Consider the following 14,865-nt stretch of genomic DNA (forward strand, 5'->3'; position numbering starts at 1 on the left):
ATATTTTCTTTACATAGATACTGAAGGGAGCGATAGTTTAAGTGACCAAACCGCTCATGCCAAAGTTTGCTCACTTCATCATTATGAGCAACAAACACTGAGGGAAGATGGGATGACCCAAAGTTGTGAAACTTATACAACCTTTTGGAATCATCAGCAAGACCAGTAGCTAGAATCTGTTTAGGATCTTTTAGATCCTTGATTACAACATCATGAGGTGAAAATTCAACAATTTTACCTTCACCTGAATGAGTTATCTGATAGACAGATAGAAGGTTGCAGGATAAGTTTGGAACACATAATACATCATTGAACTGACCATTGTCTAGATGAACAGTTCCAGTCCCTACAACATTAAGAGATCTATCATCACCAACATATATATTTTTGGTGTTACAATCATTTAAAGAAGAAAACATGGCTTGGTTTTTGGCCATGTGACAAGAGGCTCCAGAATCAATGAGCCACTCATGAGAATGAGAAGAAGAAGAAGATACATTTAATGCATAACCAGACTGAGATGATTGACGATGACATGCAGAAAGTGCCGTTCCGGAAGTTGAAGTTGAAGTAGGCTCCAGATGGATGTTATGTTTCTTCATTGCGGCTTCCAAGGCTTCCATCTTCTTAAAGCATTTAGATTCTAAGTGGCCATCTCGATTACAAAAGTTACAATGTCTGTCAGTCCTCTTCCATTTGTTTTTATTGGTCTTGTCATTTTGCTGAAATGATCTTTCATCTTGAGGCTGAGTTGGTTTAGGACCATTCCTTTGAGGATAAGACTTCTTAGGATTCTTTGAATTTGGTTGCTGCTGGGCGACTAACGCTTTCGAGGAAGAGTTTCCAAGATTAAGAAGACCAAGGTGTAAGAGTTTTTCTTGTTCTCTTATTAAGGAATCACAAAAGGAGTCAAAGGAAGGGGGTTTGTAGTCTTTGCCTTGACAAATGAAAGCTTCCCTTGTAGAATGGAAAGTGGAAACAAATACAGAGTAGGCTGGTCCCAACTTAGTAAGGATGGAATAAATAAGGTTACCATCTTCTTTCTTAACTTTAACACCTTCCAAGAGATATCTAAGGGTCTTGAATTTGGACAAGAAATCTTCAATGCAAGAAAAATTATTAGGATCCAAAGTAAGCAACTCATTCTCAAGTTGATGGGCTCTAATTTCATTTTTAATCCCAAAAACTTTAGCAAGTTTTTCTAATGCTTCATGAGGAGTTTCAATTTCTGCAATGTGGAATCTAAGATCAGGAGAAACAGACATTCCTATCAAACCACGTGCTTGATCTTGTCTATTTTCCCATTTTTCGGCCTTGTCTTCATCTTTGGGTTTCTTCTCTTGGTCTGTGGCTATTCTGAAGAGACCTTTACTTCTAAGTAAATCTCCCATGTAGGCTACCCATTGGAAGTAGTTAGTGCTGTCAAGAATGACTTGGCATGGACTTTCCATTTTTGAAAAAAAACTGAAGCTGAAGATGCTGAAAGTAAGTGGTCCAATGGATAGATCTCGAAAAAATAGGCGGTTTTAAAAAAAACGGCTCTGAAAAAGGCTTCCGGATGAAGAAGTTATGGCTTTTTAAAAAAAATGTTGACGTTGCCGGCAAAGTGCGCGAATGTGCGGGAATGAAAAAATCCGCCCCCACAAAATGGAGACTTGAACCCAAGACCTCTACTCTCTTAAAAAGTCTTTGAACCAATTGAACTATACAAAATATTTGAGAGAGAGAGAGAGAGAGAGAGAGAGGGGGGGGGCCTCGATTTGCGTGCTTGCCTTGGGAAGGCTCTTTTCCCCTATAAAACACAAAACACAAAACCCAACACGAATATGCAAAGAAAAACGAACCTTACGGCTCAAAGTTAGCTTTAGCCAAAAAACTAGAATTTTAAAAAAAAACTCAAAGTTAGCTTTTAACCGAAAAACTAAATATTTTTCTCAATGTTTCTGATTTTCCAAGATCACACTAAGGTGCAAGGAAAAGAGCATACGCATGAGAAAAATCCTTTCTTTCTGTTTCTGATTTGCCTCAGATCGCACAGAGTCGCAGGGCAAAGAGCATATGCAGAAATGAAAGGTATAGATCCGGGAAAAAAAAAGGCTAAATAAACTGAAACCGAAATAAGCAGAGAGAAAATGACAGTAAACTGCAAAAAAAACACTGTATACCTCCCGATCTGAAAAATGACGCAGCTAGGGCTACCGGAAACCTTTTCGCGTGAAACGAAAGGGGTTCCTCACTGAAACAGATGCTCCGAACGCAACAGAGCAGTCCTCTCGGCCCGAAAGCAGTCAGAAACAGCAGATCTAGGAAACGACAGCCGCATGCAGTTCTACTGGCTTCAGATTTGGATCACCAATGGACGCGGCCCTCAAATAGCTCTGATACCATGTAGGAATTTACAGGGTAAGTTCCTCAGAAAGAATACCAAAAGGACACCGCTCACAACCAGATCTCAAATCAATACACCAGTATTTTTGACGTGGTTAAAACCCTCAGAGTGCAAGGAGGGAAACAGTCCACGGCCTGTCCCAACGTGGGTACAGACAATTTATTAATCAAAGAATGAAAATTTACATAAGCTTCTCTCATGCACGGATTACCCGAACAATGACCCTCCATGCGCTTTAAATAGAACTCATGGACCAATCGGGTGTCAAGCCACGGATCAAGTGTCGGTAATACCGAGGTGAGAGTGAACCGTCGGATCACTACATATCGTGACCGTCAGATTGTAAGTTACAAAATGTACAACGGTAAAGAAACACACTTTACCTAACTCTATGCTAGACCAAGTTGAACTTAACTATATCCTATGTGTCGGAATATCCTAACATCACCCTGATCCCCGATCTCTCCGTTTAAGCCTGTCTCCCACGGCTAAGGGGGGTAGACCCTATGAGATGATGAAAACCAACTGTGAACCAGTTGGGTTGGGAGACACGAAGTAGCAAGCACTAAATAGATTTTATTGAGTTAATCTCATCCGTCGAATTTTTAATGTATTAAAAAATTGAAATTCTGCATTTATTTACTCAAAATATTATTATTTTATTATTTTTAGGTTTTTTTACTTTATTTTATTATTATTTATATTTTTTTATTTTTTATTTATTATTATTAATTTTTTTCTTAATTTTTTAATTTTTAATTTATTTTTAAATGGATCCTCGAACTTAGCTTTTGGGAAAAACACCTAGGACCTAGGACTTAGGACTTATGAGGGGATTAAAACATTTCTTAACCCTCAAGACACTTTACATCATAACTTTTACAACTTTACATCCCAAGGGGGGAAACCCATTTGACATAGACCCTCATAAACCACCCAGTTCTGCGACACAACTATAATCTAGCATATTAACACACTAGGATTCTCCTAAGATTCTAATGACAAAATCCATTCCGGTTTTGGGGTTAGGCTGAAGGAAAACTCTACCGATCATGGATCGGTGAGACGAAAAACCTTCCGGAACGTAGATTATCACTTAGAAAATTAGGTCCACTTAGGCAATTTACATACATGACTCATATCTGCTAAGATTATTTACAATTTATACATGCAGACTGGGTTTACAACATAAATTGTTCAAGCTTTCGATGACTGTCGAATGGCACGGACATGTCGATCAAGCGCTACCCCTTTTGCAAAGAAAAGGGGGCGTACTGCTATGGGTAGTTGACCCGTAGTGGTCAACAAGGCCTTTGAGCCTCATTGTAAGACAATTTAGAGGCATGTAGCCGCCACATCTCTTCTCAGAGATAAGCTACCATCGCCCTAGTTGGTTTATTTCCATTTCTGTTTGTAAGCATATTTCAGTATTTTACATTAATGAAATGAAGTATTGTTTCCACTGCATCTCTGTGTTTATGGTTATCTCTGTAATTTGTTGCGTTCCTGTTTAAATCTAGAAGTATTATTTTCGTTGCATCTCTGTGTTTATGGTTATCTTTGTAATTTGTTGCGTTCCTGTTTATATCCGGATCATTGGACCTAATGACCATGTTGTACACTTCATACTGCTGCACCTATCACTGTGTTGCTCCCAATCACTGAGCTGCTCTCATCACTGATCTGCACCCAATGTTGCACTCATCATGCTGCATCCATCACTGCATCCAATATGTTGCAATCATTTACACTCACCAGTCTTAGCTGCTTGCTATGGCTTACAGCCTAGCAGAGCAGCTAGACTCCTTCAACAAACCCAAAGTGCAGTCAACTAACAGTCACAATGTCTACCCAGATTTGTCTACAATTGTCCTCTAAGGGAAGGTTGTCTCTGCCTTCCACAAGACTGTCCTCCATTTACTACAGCATGTATATATATCTGACATGCCATACATCAGACTGAAGATGTCATTGTCATGTGTTCACTAGATAACATACAACACAGTCATACTGAAGATAGTTTCCCACATAAACTATCCATCCAGAACTCAGATTAAGGTTCTGACCTTGCATTCCTAAACTCGGCTTAGAGAGAAGACTTCTACAATGCCATGCTTCTTCTTTATGACAGCGAATTCCCAGTCCTTAACTCATGCCTTGTAACCGTTTTATTTAACATGTTGTCACCTACAGCACATATATTTCCATGCTGTCACCTACAGCACACATAGGCCTTGTGTTGTTGATTAGGGCTGCGTATTGTAGATAAAACAACGGCTAGGTATCCTTGATTGGACTGCGGATTAGGGCCTTTACTTGCTGCTCGTTAGGCCTCCTTAGACTGCGGCTAGGACACCTTTAAGACTGTGGATATATCTCCTCCTTAACACTGCTAGAGCTCTCCTTTAACTGCGGCCAAAGGCTCTTCCTTACTGCAGCTAAGGTAAGGCAAGATCTACCTCCCATTAGGACTGTGTATAGGGCAGCATTAGCCCTTCCTTGACAACTGATTAGGGCACACTTGAACAACAACTTGAGCTCCTAGATTGGACTACGGCTAGGGCATCTTATCTCCATTAAGACAGCATATAGAACCCTTCTTGACTGCGTAGAGGTGTCTCCTCCTAGGACTGCATAGAGCCTTCTTTGATTAACTGCGTTAGGGCTTCTTCATTAGGGCAGCGTAGAGCCTTTCTCCATTAGGGCAGCGTTATCCCTTAGGATCTCTCCTCCTACCAAAACCCAAAGACAAGTAGAGAGGAAGAGATCCCAAGTGAGTGTGTCCAAATGACTTTCAAGGCACCTCTATTTATACTAAAACGTTGAGCACATGTGGGGTTTATTTGGTTGTTGTCCGACCTTGACAAATTGTCCCATAACACAAATAAATTCATATCTCCATGAATACTTATCGGAATCGAATGATCTTTAGATCAATCCTACACCTCTCAATGAGAGGGATCCAAGAAAAATATCAGCTGCCATTAATAAGATGACCCACATGGATTTTGGCCCTAGTTTCCAATTTTAACGATGTCATTTTTATTGTGTGTGTGCTAATATTTTCTCAGGTTCCAGCGCTATTTTCTTCCGTTGTATTTATTTGTGAAAATCAGTGTGAATTATTGATATTTTCCATAGCAGACAACAGATAAATTGTTAAATAAATTAACAATTAGAAAAATAATTTCCAGTTTCTGAGATAGATGAAATTTTCACAATTAGTACTGAATAAATATACGGATTATTTTCATTGACTACTAGTTACTTTAAACTTCATGAAATGACTCTTATTTTGTGAATGGGGACAAAAACAGCTTGTCTATTTCAATTTATTCCACCAATATAAAGGTTAGATTTTAGAAACTCTAAAAATCTAGCAACTGAAGATATCAAAATTTGACCTTGAATCTTGGGAGGCTGCCCTGCGAAAAGCTACGAATAGAAGCTCAATACACAGAAATTAAGAGTTGTAAATCATTCATAAAGACACAGAGAAGGTCAAGAAAAACGTCAAATACCAGCACAAATATTTTTTCACAACCTTTTTTACTTTTTATACTATTGTTTTGTTCAAATTCCCCTCCAAAATGAACATTTTTTTAAGACCAAAATTTTCATGGATCCAAACACATTTATACTATTTCCTTTCCTGTCCTTCAGTAGCCGGACCAAGTTTCCTGCCAGTAGTGCAGAATTTTTGAAACTGAGGGAAGCAACTTTGGTGAAAGCTGGTCTAACATGTTAAAAGAATACTTGAAACCAACTATTTACAGAAGGTTCAATGCACATATGTGGCACCAATTTACCCAAAAATGTATCAAAGAAATGGAAAATGATAAATTATAGAAATATAACATCCCTATCTTAGAAACGTTTCTCATTCCAGGGATAAATCTTTCTAGATATATTGGTAACCACCATTTTACATTGCAATCAAGTATGTCAGCTGCATCAACCAAGTCATGTATGGGTCTACTATGGACATCACCAAAGCCTTATCAGCCTTCTATTTATAGTTTTGTTATCCATTTCCCAAGACTAATTATAAAAATCTCTCAGAAAATCTACCAGTAAACAGATCATACCAATGCTTTCAGGCATACTAAAGATAAGGCATCTTTGGAAACTGGAAACCAACATGCCAAAAATACTGACCTATTAAGAACACATTAGTAGAAAATCTTAGATGTAAATAATGGGTGCAGTCAAAATCTCTCTCACATTTAATTTGTAACTTTGATATGTTGTTTCACAAAAATGCATAAATGGAACTACATGTACTGAACACATTAGTCGAAAAACTTAGATGTAAATAATGAGCCAATCATGGGCGCAGTCAAAATCTCTCTCACATTTAATTTGTAACTTTAATATCTCATTTCATAAAAATGCATAAATAGAACTACATGTACCAAACCGTTGCTTCGCTGCAATACGTAATGACAACATTTCTTACAAAAAGCATACTGCCGATTTCAAGGAAACATCAGAGTCTCAACCAGTGTTCTTAAAGAATGTTCTATTTTGTATCTCTGTCCAGCACTAAAATTTATGAGACTTCTAAAATGAATAATTCATATTGTGAGAAATTCCAAAGACAGATGTTTGAACTTTGAACACTTTAAAGAAAAAGACAATATTACTTATTCTGGCAGTACGAGTAATTCTCATCTAGTCTAATTACAAGGATAAGCTATCATCCCTGGATAATCTTCCTTAAAAGCCAAATGATTCAGAAACTGAAATTAAAAAATACCAGAAACAATGAAGATCTATTACATGCCATGCTTTCCCAAACCTGACAGAAGATAGAGCATGAAACCTATCCATTCACTTAAACCTTCAATTTATTTTTTAAAAATAGTTATATAATTAATGTCTATAAACATATCTTCCTGAGTTTCAGTTTTTTAATGGTCAACCAATTACAGATTTGAAATACCTTTCAAAAGATGAACTGGGCACTGTTCTTCCTAACTAATCAAATTAATGCAGTACCTTTGAACTGCTAACATAAGATAAAAATGCTCATCAGTTAACATGAGTTACTCATACCTAGCAATTTGCACAATGCTCATAAGAGGCAGGGCTAAATATCGTGATGGTGGAAAACATGGTACACCAGATTGCGAGCCACGGGCTAGCAACCCTTCAAGCCAATGTCTGCGCCAAAGACGAGCCACTTGCAACGGTGTCCACCTTTACGAGTAAACACACAAAGAATTGAGACAAGAATGGCATTAGAACAAGTCAAAAATTGTACCATATTGAAGGAATGGGTTGCAATTTAATAACCACAGATTACAATTACATACATATCCCAGGCTATTAAAGTGGAAGTCTACATCAAACTGATATATTTGAAAACTTACAAAAATTGTATTCATTACACAATATGATTCCATTTACAAGGCATGCAATGAAGTCAAGGGGAAGATGATTCCCCTGGTGACTTGGGATATCTGCAATTTATCAAGAGACCAAGGGAGATAGAGCCTCCCTAACATAAGATCTCAAAGGGAAGTTCTTGCTGACAAATGGGTAGTACATGCAATGGAAGGGAATACTCCTTGGCAGTTTTTAGTTCAGCACTGGGTTTCGCAGGCTCAATGCATTCAAGGTATTAAACATCCCCTTCAGCTGTGTCACCTTATTGTAATGCTGAGGATTTTGTGATTTCAGGTTCTGCCCTGGCTCAAAAGTGTGGGGGCTCCTTCGGAGACTGCTTCTGGTTTTCAACAGATCAAAAGGTAGGATCGATAGGTTATATGCTAATTCTCAAGTAGTTACATTCTCATCCACTAGTAAGTGCTCTATTCATGTAGATTTCACTATCATTGTCTCTAACCAGTCTTCTGATCCACCTGTATGTTCATTGGATCTGATTGTTAATATGAGGCTCATTCCTTTTAAGTCAAATGTCTCTGTTTTGAGTTTTGAATAATCTCAAAATGTTGTCACAAGGATTTGACACATGGTGCCTACACCTATAAGAGATAGTGGTTCGATTATTTTGGGGGAAGCAACAATTCACAAAATCATAGCTACACTTGATAGGTTCTATACCAATTCTCATGCAGCCACATTCTCATCCACTAGTGAGCACTTTGCTCTTGTGGACTTAACCATCACTAACTCCGATCACCCATATGTTCATTGGCTCTAATTTCCAGTACAAGGCTCACTCATATTTGAGTTAAAGGTCTCTTAGTGGGTATGCATCAGGGCATTGTTGTCAGGGATTGGCACATGGTGCATCCCCCTATAAGGGATAGTGGTTGGATTCTTTCTGGGAGGTGTCCATTCTACGCACTACCAAGTTTCTTTGGGATGGGGAAATATGATTGCTAGAACCATGAAAGGTAAAGAAAAAAATAATTCGAAACCAACTTTTGCTTGTGATTCTTTCTGGGAGGTGTCCATTCTATGCACTACCAAGTTTCTTTGGGATGGGGAAATATGATTTCTAGAACCATGAAAGGTAAAGAAAAACAAATTTGAAACCATCGAAACCAACTTTTGCTTGCTCAATAAAGGGTGGAAGTCAACACTTTTAATGACCCATCAACAGGGAGTGAGTGAGTTGGAGCTGGAGCTCAAAGTCCTTGAAGACTGGAGGGATCAGGATTCAGGAATAGGAACCACATGCAATAGATGATTGAACGGGATACATCTTCTAAGGTTTTTTTCCAACAGTAAAGTGAAAGCATAAATCAAAGAGGATTCTTGACATTCAGATCCGGTTGGCAACCTTACAAAAGATGGGCAGACAGTCCAACAAATATTCCATGAGAATTATCAAAGTATCTTCACTTCAATCTAATCTAATTCTTCATGGGATGTGTTATTCCCCATTTTAAATGAGACCTACAGTACTGAATTTTTTCACTACATTTGTGAATTTAATCACAAAGGCAGGTTTACAAGTTGATGGAGCTTTGGATAGCCTAGGGATTGTGAGTTCATTTGATGAACTTTGATGTCTTGGCTGATGGTCAATGAGACAATGTAGTGTCTTGCGTGAAAATTTCTAGATAGAAATCCAACTGCAGTGATGGATATTATTTCTTCTACTTATTAATTCAGAAATAAGTTATTCACACTGTTTCTACAGCAAATATCGAAATAAATTCTATTGCAGCCTTCACAATTAAAATATTGCGATAAGTAAATGCAAGGAAAAATACTAGCACAAGTATAACCACAATAACACGGTTATTTTTGGACAATTGTCCCCGGAAAACCCCAATGCGGGAAAACCAGTGCAGCAGATGAGGGTTTCTTTATTAATTTTCAGCAAAAATCTCATGTGCAAGATGCAACCAGCAGAACAGAAGAGGCATCTCTGTGAGAAATTTTCTAACATTCTCTCACACTTCCTGACGAGATTCTGATCCAAGAGAGGACCTGCTGCCCCCTCTGCGTCTCACTACGTCAACTTGTGTGTGAGGACTGTGCAATCCTAGCGTCAGCCTCTGCATTGTCCCTCTACGTCACAGCCTCTGTGTTGTTCCTTCTCTGCTCTATGTCTTCTGCTCTTGCACTCCCGACTGATGTTGCTACCCTCTCTTTCCTCCTTACCTGCAACTTTCCCTCTGAATCAATTTCCTCTTACTGAACATTGACCAGTGAGAAAATCAATTTTACTCGGGTAACTGAGTATCTGTCTGGTGTGTTTTCCAAATGCCCATCGAAGTCCTTATAATCCTTCAATTGGGAACCAATGACCCATATTAGATTCTAATCAAGGGCTCAAATTATTTGGACTCAATCTTTGTCTTCTCCTAGAAGTTTCACCCACAGTTAAATTAATACCCTTTAATTATTTTAATTTCCTAAGTTTAAACTTAGGGTCCCATTAAAAATAATTAATTCTTTTAATAAAACTGTCTCCGGGTGGAATTTCCCAAAACAATTTATGGGTATTGTGAAATACATGTGTCCAAGCCTCCCTACAAATTTTGAGACTTAGAGCACATCTAATGCTACCAGAAATCAACACTCCCTCTTAGCGAGGAATGTGCTTTAGCAATGCACCTCTGTGTTGTTGATGTCTGACATCACTACCCACCAACTACTGTGCAATTGTTGCATCTGTACTGTTGTTGACCCTACCACTGCCAACACTGCATCTGCACTGCAACTTTCTGCCACTGCAACTGAGAAACCATTTGTTTTTGCTACTGAAATGGATTCTCTACCATACCCATCTGCTCCCTGAACTTGATGAACTTACCTCTTCCTAGAGCTTTTGTGAGTATGTCTGCCACCTAATTTCCTATGGAGACATACTACAACTGTACTGCCCCACATTGAACACAGTCTTTGATAAAGTGACATCTGATATTGATGTGTTTCGACTGATCATGAAACACTGGATTCTCAAAGAGTTTAATGCAACTCTGATTATCGCAAAAAATATTGGTCCCCTCCATCCTTTTCTTGAACAAACTCACAAGCAGTTTTCTAAGCCACATAGCTTCGACGTAGCTGTGCTGGCCGCCATATATTCTGCTTCTACTGAGCTTAGAGCTATCGACTTCTAATTCCTCCTGCACCAAGAGATCATTCATGATCCAACACTGAAGCAATTCCTGGAGGTACTTTTCCGGTCTACTGAACTACCTGCCCAATTTGCATCTGTGAATCCATTCAATCTGACGTCATCTTCTCGAGTGTATTTCAACCCATATCTGAGTGTTCCACGCACATATCTCAGAATGTGCCTAGATGTTGCCCAATGCACCCTTCTCAGTTCCACCATGAACTGACTAAGGGTGTCGATAGTAAAGCAAATGTTTGGCCTAGTGTTGACCAAATACATGAGCGGCCCAATGAGTTGTCTATACAAGGTGGGGTCCACCTCCTTGCCTCCTGATGCATCTATTTTCTTCCAGTTGGTGATCATGGGCGTAGCCATGGGCCAACAATTCTGCATTCTGAATCTCTTCAGAACCTTTGTAGCATATCTTCCTTGTCCAAGGAAGATCTCCCCATCCTTCTGCCACACTTCCAACCCTAGAAAATAATGCATCACTATCCTTCATGTCGAATTCTACTTCAAGATTCTTCTTGCAGTCCTTTATGAGCCTAGATGACCATGTTAGAAACAAGTCATCCACATATAATACCAGAATAAGTGGCTCATTCTCCACCATTAGATAGTAGAGATTAGGATCAACATCACTCTTGACGAATTCCAACTGTTGCAAGTAACTATCAATCTGAACATACCAAGCTCTGGGTGCCTGCTTGAGCCCATACAGGGATTTCTTTAACCTACATACATGAGTTCTCTTCTCATGAGTTTCGAAGCCTTCAGGCTGTTCTATATACACCTCTTCTTCTATCACCCCATTCAAGAATGTTGTCTTGACATCCATCTGGTGAATCTCCCATCCCATTTGAATTTTTAGGGATATAACAAATTTGATAGAGGTATATCTAGCTACTGGGGTGAAGGTCTCTTCATAGTCTATTCCTTCTTTTTATGCGTACCCCTTTGCTACGAACCTAGCCTTGTACTTCTCTATACTGTCATCTACAACATACTTGATCTTGTAGATCCATCTTGATCCTACAATTGATGTATCCTCTGGCCTAGGTACCACTGCCCAGACATTATTCGTCATGATAAAACTATACTCTTCTACCATGGCATCTACACATACTTGGTGTTATACGGCTTCCTGAAAGCTAGAGGGTTCTTCAACTTGTTCTACCAAGGCTTGGTACCTATCAAGTTGTCTACAGTGCCTCTTCTCGGTTCTAGGAGCTCCGGTGAACTCCTCTGCATCACTTAATGTCTGTCGTACTTCTCTACTGGTTCTGCCACCAGTGGTGGAAGGCTTGATCAAATCCCCCTCCTTTTCCTGTTGTTCCACCTGCTGAGAACTGCTTGGATTTCCTTCTTCTAAGGAAATCCTAGTATTGGTCACTGTGTTAGTTCCAAGTGTATGTCCTCCTACTTGTCCTCCTTGTTGCCCCTGCTACTGTTGGACTAAAGGAATATCTATTGACTAGTCTTCTGCTAGCATCTCTCAAGATTTCCTGAAAGCTCTATCCTCCATGAACTTCGCATCTCATCTTACTACAATCTTCCTGCTACTAGGAATGTAAAATTTGTATGCCTTTGTGGTCTCGCTATCTCCTATGAGGTACCCCTTTTCTGCAGTTTGATCCAGTTTACTGTGCTTCTCATTTAGAATGTGACAATATGCCACACTTTCGAATATTCTGAGATGACTGACTTTCGGCTTCTTCCCTGTGAAGACACCTTCGGGCATTTTCTTCCCCAAAGCTCTATGAGGAGTTCTATTCTGGATATACACCGTTGTGTTGCAAGCTTTTTCCCATAAGAATTTAGGCAAATCCTGATCATACAACATAGCCTTTGCCGCCCCAACAATAGTTCTATTCTTATGCTCTGCTACTCCATTCTGCTACGAATTATATGGAGTTGTCCATTCTCTTTTGATGCCCTCTTTTGCGCAAAAATCTGTGAATTCTTCGTCTGTATATTCTCCACCATTATCTAAATGCAATACCTTTATCTTTTCCCCTGTCATGTTCTCAATGAGAGCCTCAAACTCTCTAAACCAATCAAAGACCTCATCCTTGGTCTTTAAGAAATAGATCCAAGTTTTTCTAGAGTGATCATCAATAAAGGCGACGAAGTATTCGCCACCACTAAGAGCTCTTGTGGACATTGGACCATAGATATTTGAGTGTATCAATCCCAACCCTCTGCTCTGTTTTTACTCCTGGAAAAAGTTGTTTTAGCGTACTTCCCTAGTACGCATCCTCTGCCTATATCATCATGCTCAGTACAAAGAACAGGAACTCCTGTTACAGTCTCCTTGAGCATCCTCAGTGCTCCATGGTGTAAGTGTCCCATTCGCCTGTGCCATAGCTCATTCAGTTCCTTTTCACCATTAAGATTGTTTCCTATTACTGCCATTGGAGACTCAAGATGCAAACTAGATAGTCTGTTACTTCGAGCTCCAATTTGTCTCTTCTTCTACCAACTTGGATGTTTGACATATACTTTCTTTACAATGAAGTATACATCGTATCCCTTGTCATGTAACTGGGACACTGAAATCAAATTCGTTCCTAATCCGAGCATATGCAAAACATTAGTGGCTCGGATGTTGGTTACTACTTCCATCTAAAATGTTATGGTGCCTCTCCCTACTGGAGTACACTTCGTTCTGTTTCCCATAGTAATCTGGAATTCCATTTGCTCTTCTTGATAGCTCGAGAAATATTCTCACACTCCAGTCATATGGGCTAAAGCCCCACTATCAATGTACCAAACATCTGTTGATATTGAACTTGCCAAGCATGCGAATTCTTCTTCTAATCTAGAAAATAATCTAGAGACATCTTGATTTTCCATCCTTTTTTGTGTTATTTTCCTATCGATTTCTGATGCTTTTCTGCCCCAGCAACTGCTTCAAAATATTTGCGTCCCAACTCATCTCCTCTACAAGAAAAAATACGATTCTCCCTTCTGCCTCTGGTAATCTCTGATCTAGAGATTGAATCTCTATGTCAACTCACTCAAAGAAATCGACTTCTCCTGAACACTTTGTCCTCCTTGGCCTTTGAACTACGCTGCCTCTAGGGTTTCGAATTGTTGCTTCTGCGGTAATTTCGAAATCCTTTTCCTCTATGCTTTTGAGCTCTTCGGCTTACGATCTGTGCTCTGATACCATGTGAAATTTTCTAGATAAAAATCCAACTACAGTGACTGCTATTATTTCTTCTACTTATTAATTCAAAAATAAGTTATTCACAGTGATTCTACATAAAATATCGAAATAAATTCTACTGCAGCCTTCACAATTAAAATACTACAGAAAGCAAATGCAAGGAAAAATACTAGCACAAGTATAATCACAATAACACAGTTATTTTTGGACAATTGTCCCCGAAAAACCAATGCGGGAAACTGGTGTAGCAGATGAGGGTTTCTTTATGAATCTTCAGCAAAAATCTCATGTACAAGATACAACCACCAGCTAAATAGAAGAGGAATCTCTGTGAGAAATTTATTAACAGTGCTCTCACACTTCTCGGCGAGAATCTTATCAAGGAGAGGACCTGTTGCGCCCTCTACGTCTCACTGCGTCAGCTTCTGCATGAGGACTGCACAGTCCCAATGTCAGCCTCTCTGTCACAACCTCTGCGTTGTTCCTTCTCTGCTCTATGTCTTCTACTCTTGCACTCTCGACTGTTGCTGCTACCCACTCTTTCCTCCTCACCTGCAACTCTCCCTCTAATTCGATTTCCTCTTGTCGAACTTCGACCAGTGAGAAAATCAATTTTACTCGGGTAACTGAGTATCTGCCTAGTGTATTTTCCAAATGCCCATCGAATTCCTTCTTATAATCCTTCAGTTGAGAATCAACGGCCCAGATTAGACTCTAATCAATGGCTCGGATCATTTAGACTCGATCTTCATCTTC

The 14,865-nt window shown here is 39.3% G+C and overlaps 1 protein-coding gene across 1 annotated transcript in view; it reads right to left on the minus strand.

Moving 5' to 3' along the window:
* LOC149243589 (putative E3 ubiquitin-protein ligase XBOS32) overlaps positions 1-14,865 on the minus strand; it is a 288,655-nt gene that overhangs the window by 184,411 nt on the left and 89,379 nt on the right. Inside the window, exon 9 of the mRNA XM_089374574.1 lies at positions 7,448-7,591. Within this exon, the coding sequence (XP_089230700.1) occupies positions 7,448-7,591 (144 nt within the window). The remainder of the gene's footprint in view (positions 1-7,447; positions 7,592-14,865) is intronic.

Source organism: Pinus tabuliformis, chromosome 8 (genome assembly GCF_031772625.1).
Source record: "Pinus tabuliformis cultivar Carrire ecotype Pingquan chromosome 8, CPIR1, whole genome shotgun sequence".
Classification (NCBI taxonomy): domain Eukaryota; kingdom Viridiplantae; phylum Streptophyta; class Pinopsida; order Pinales; family Pinaceae; genus Pinus; species Pinus tabuliformis.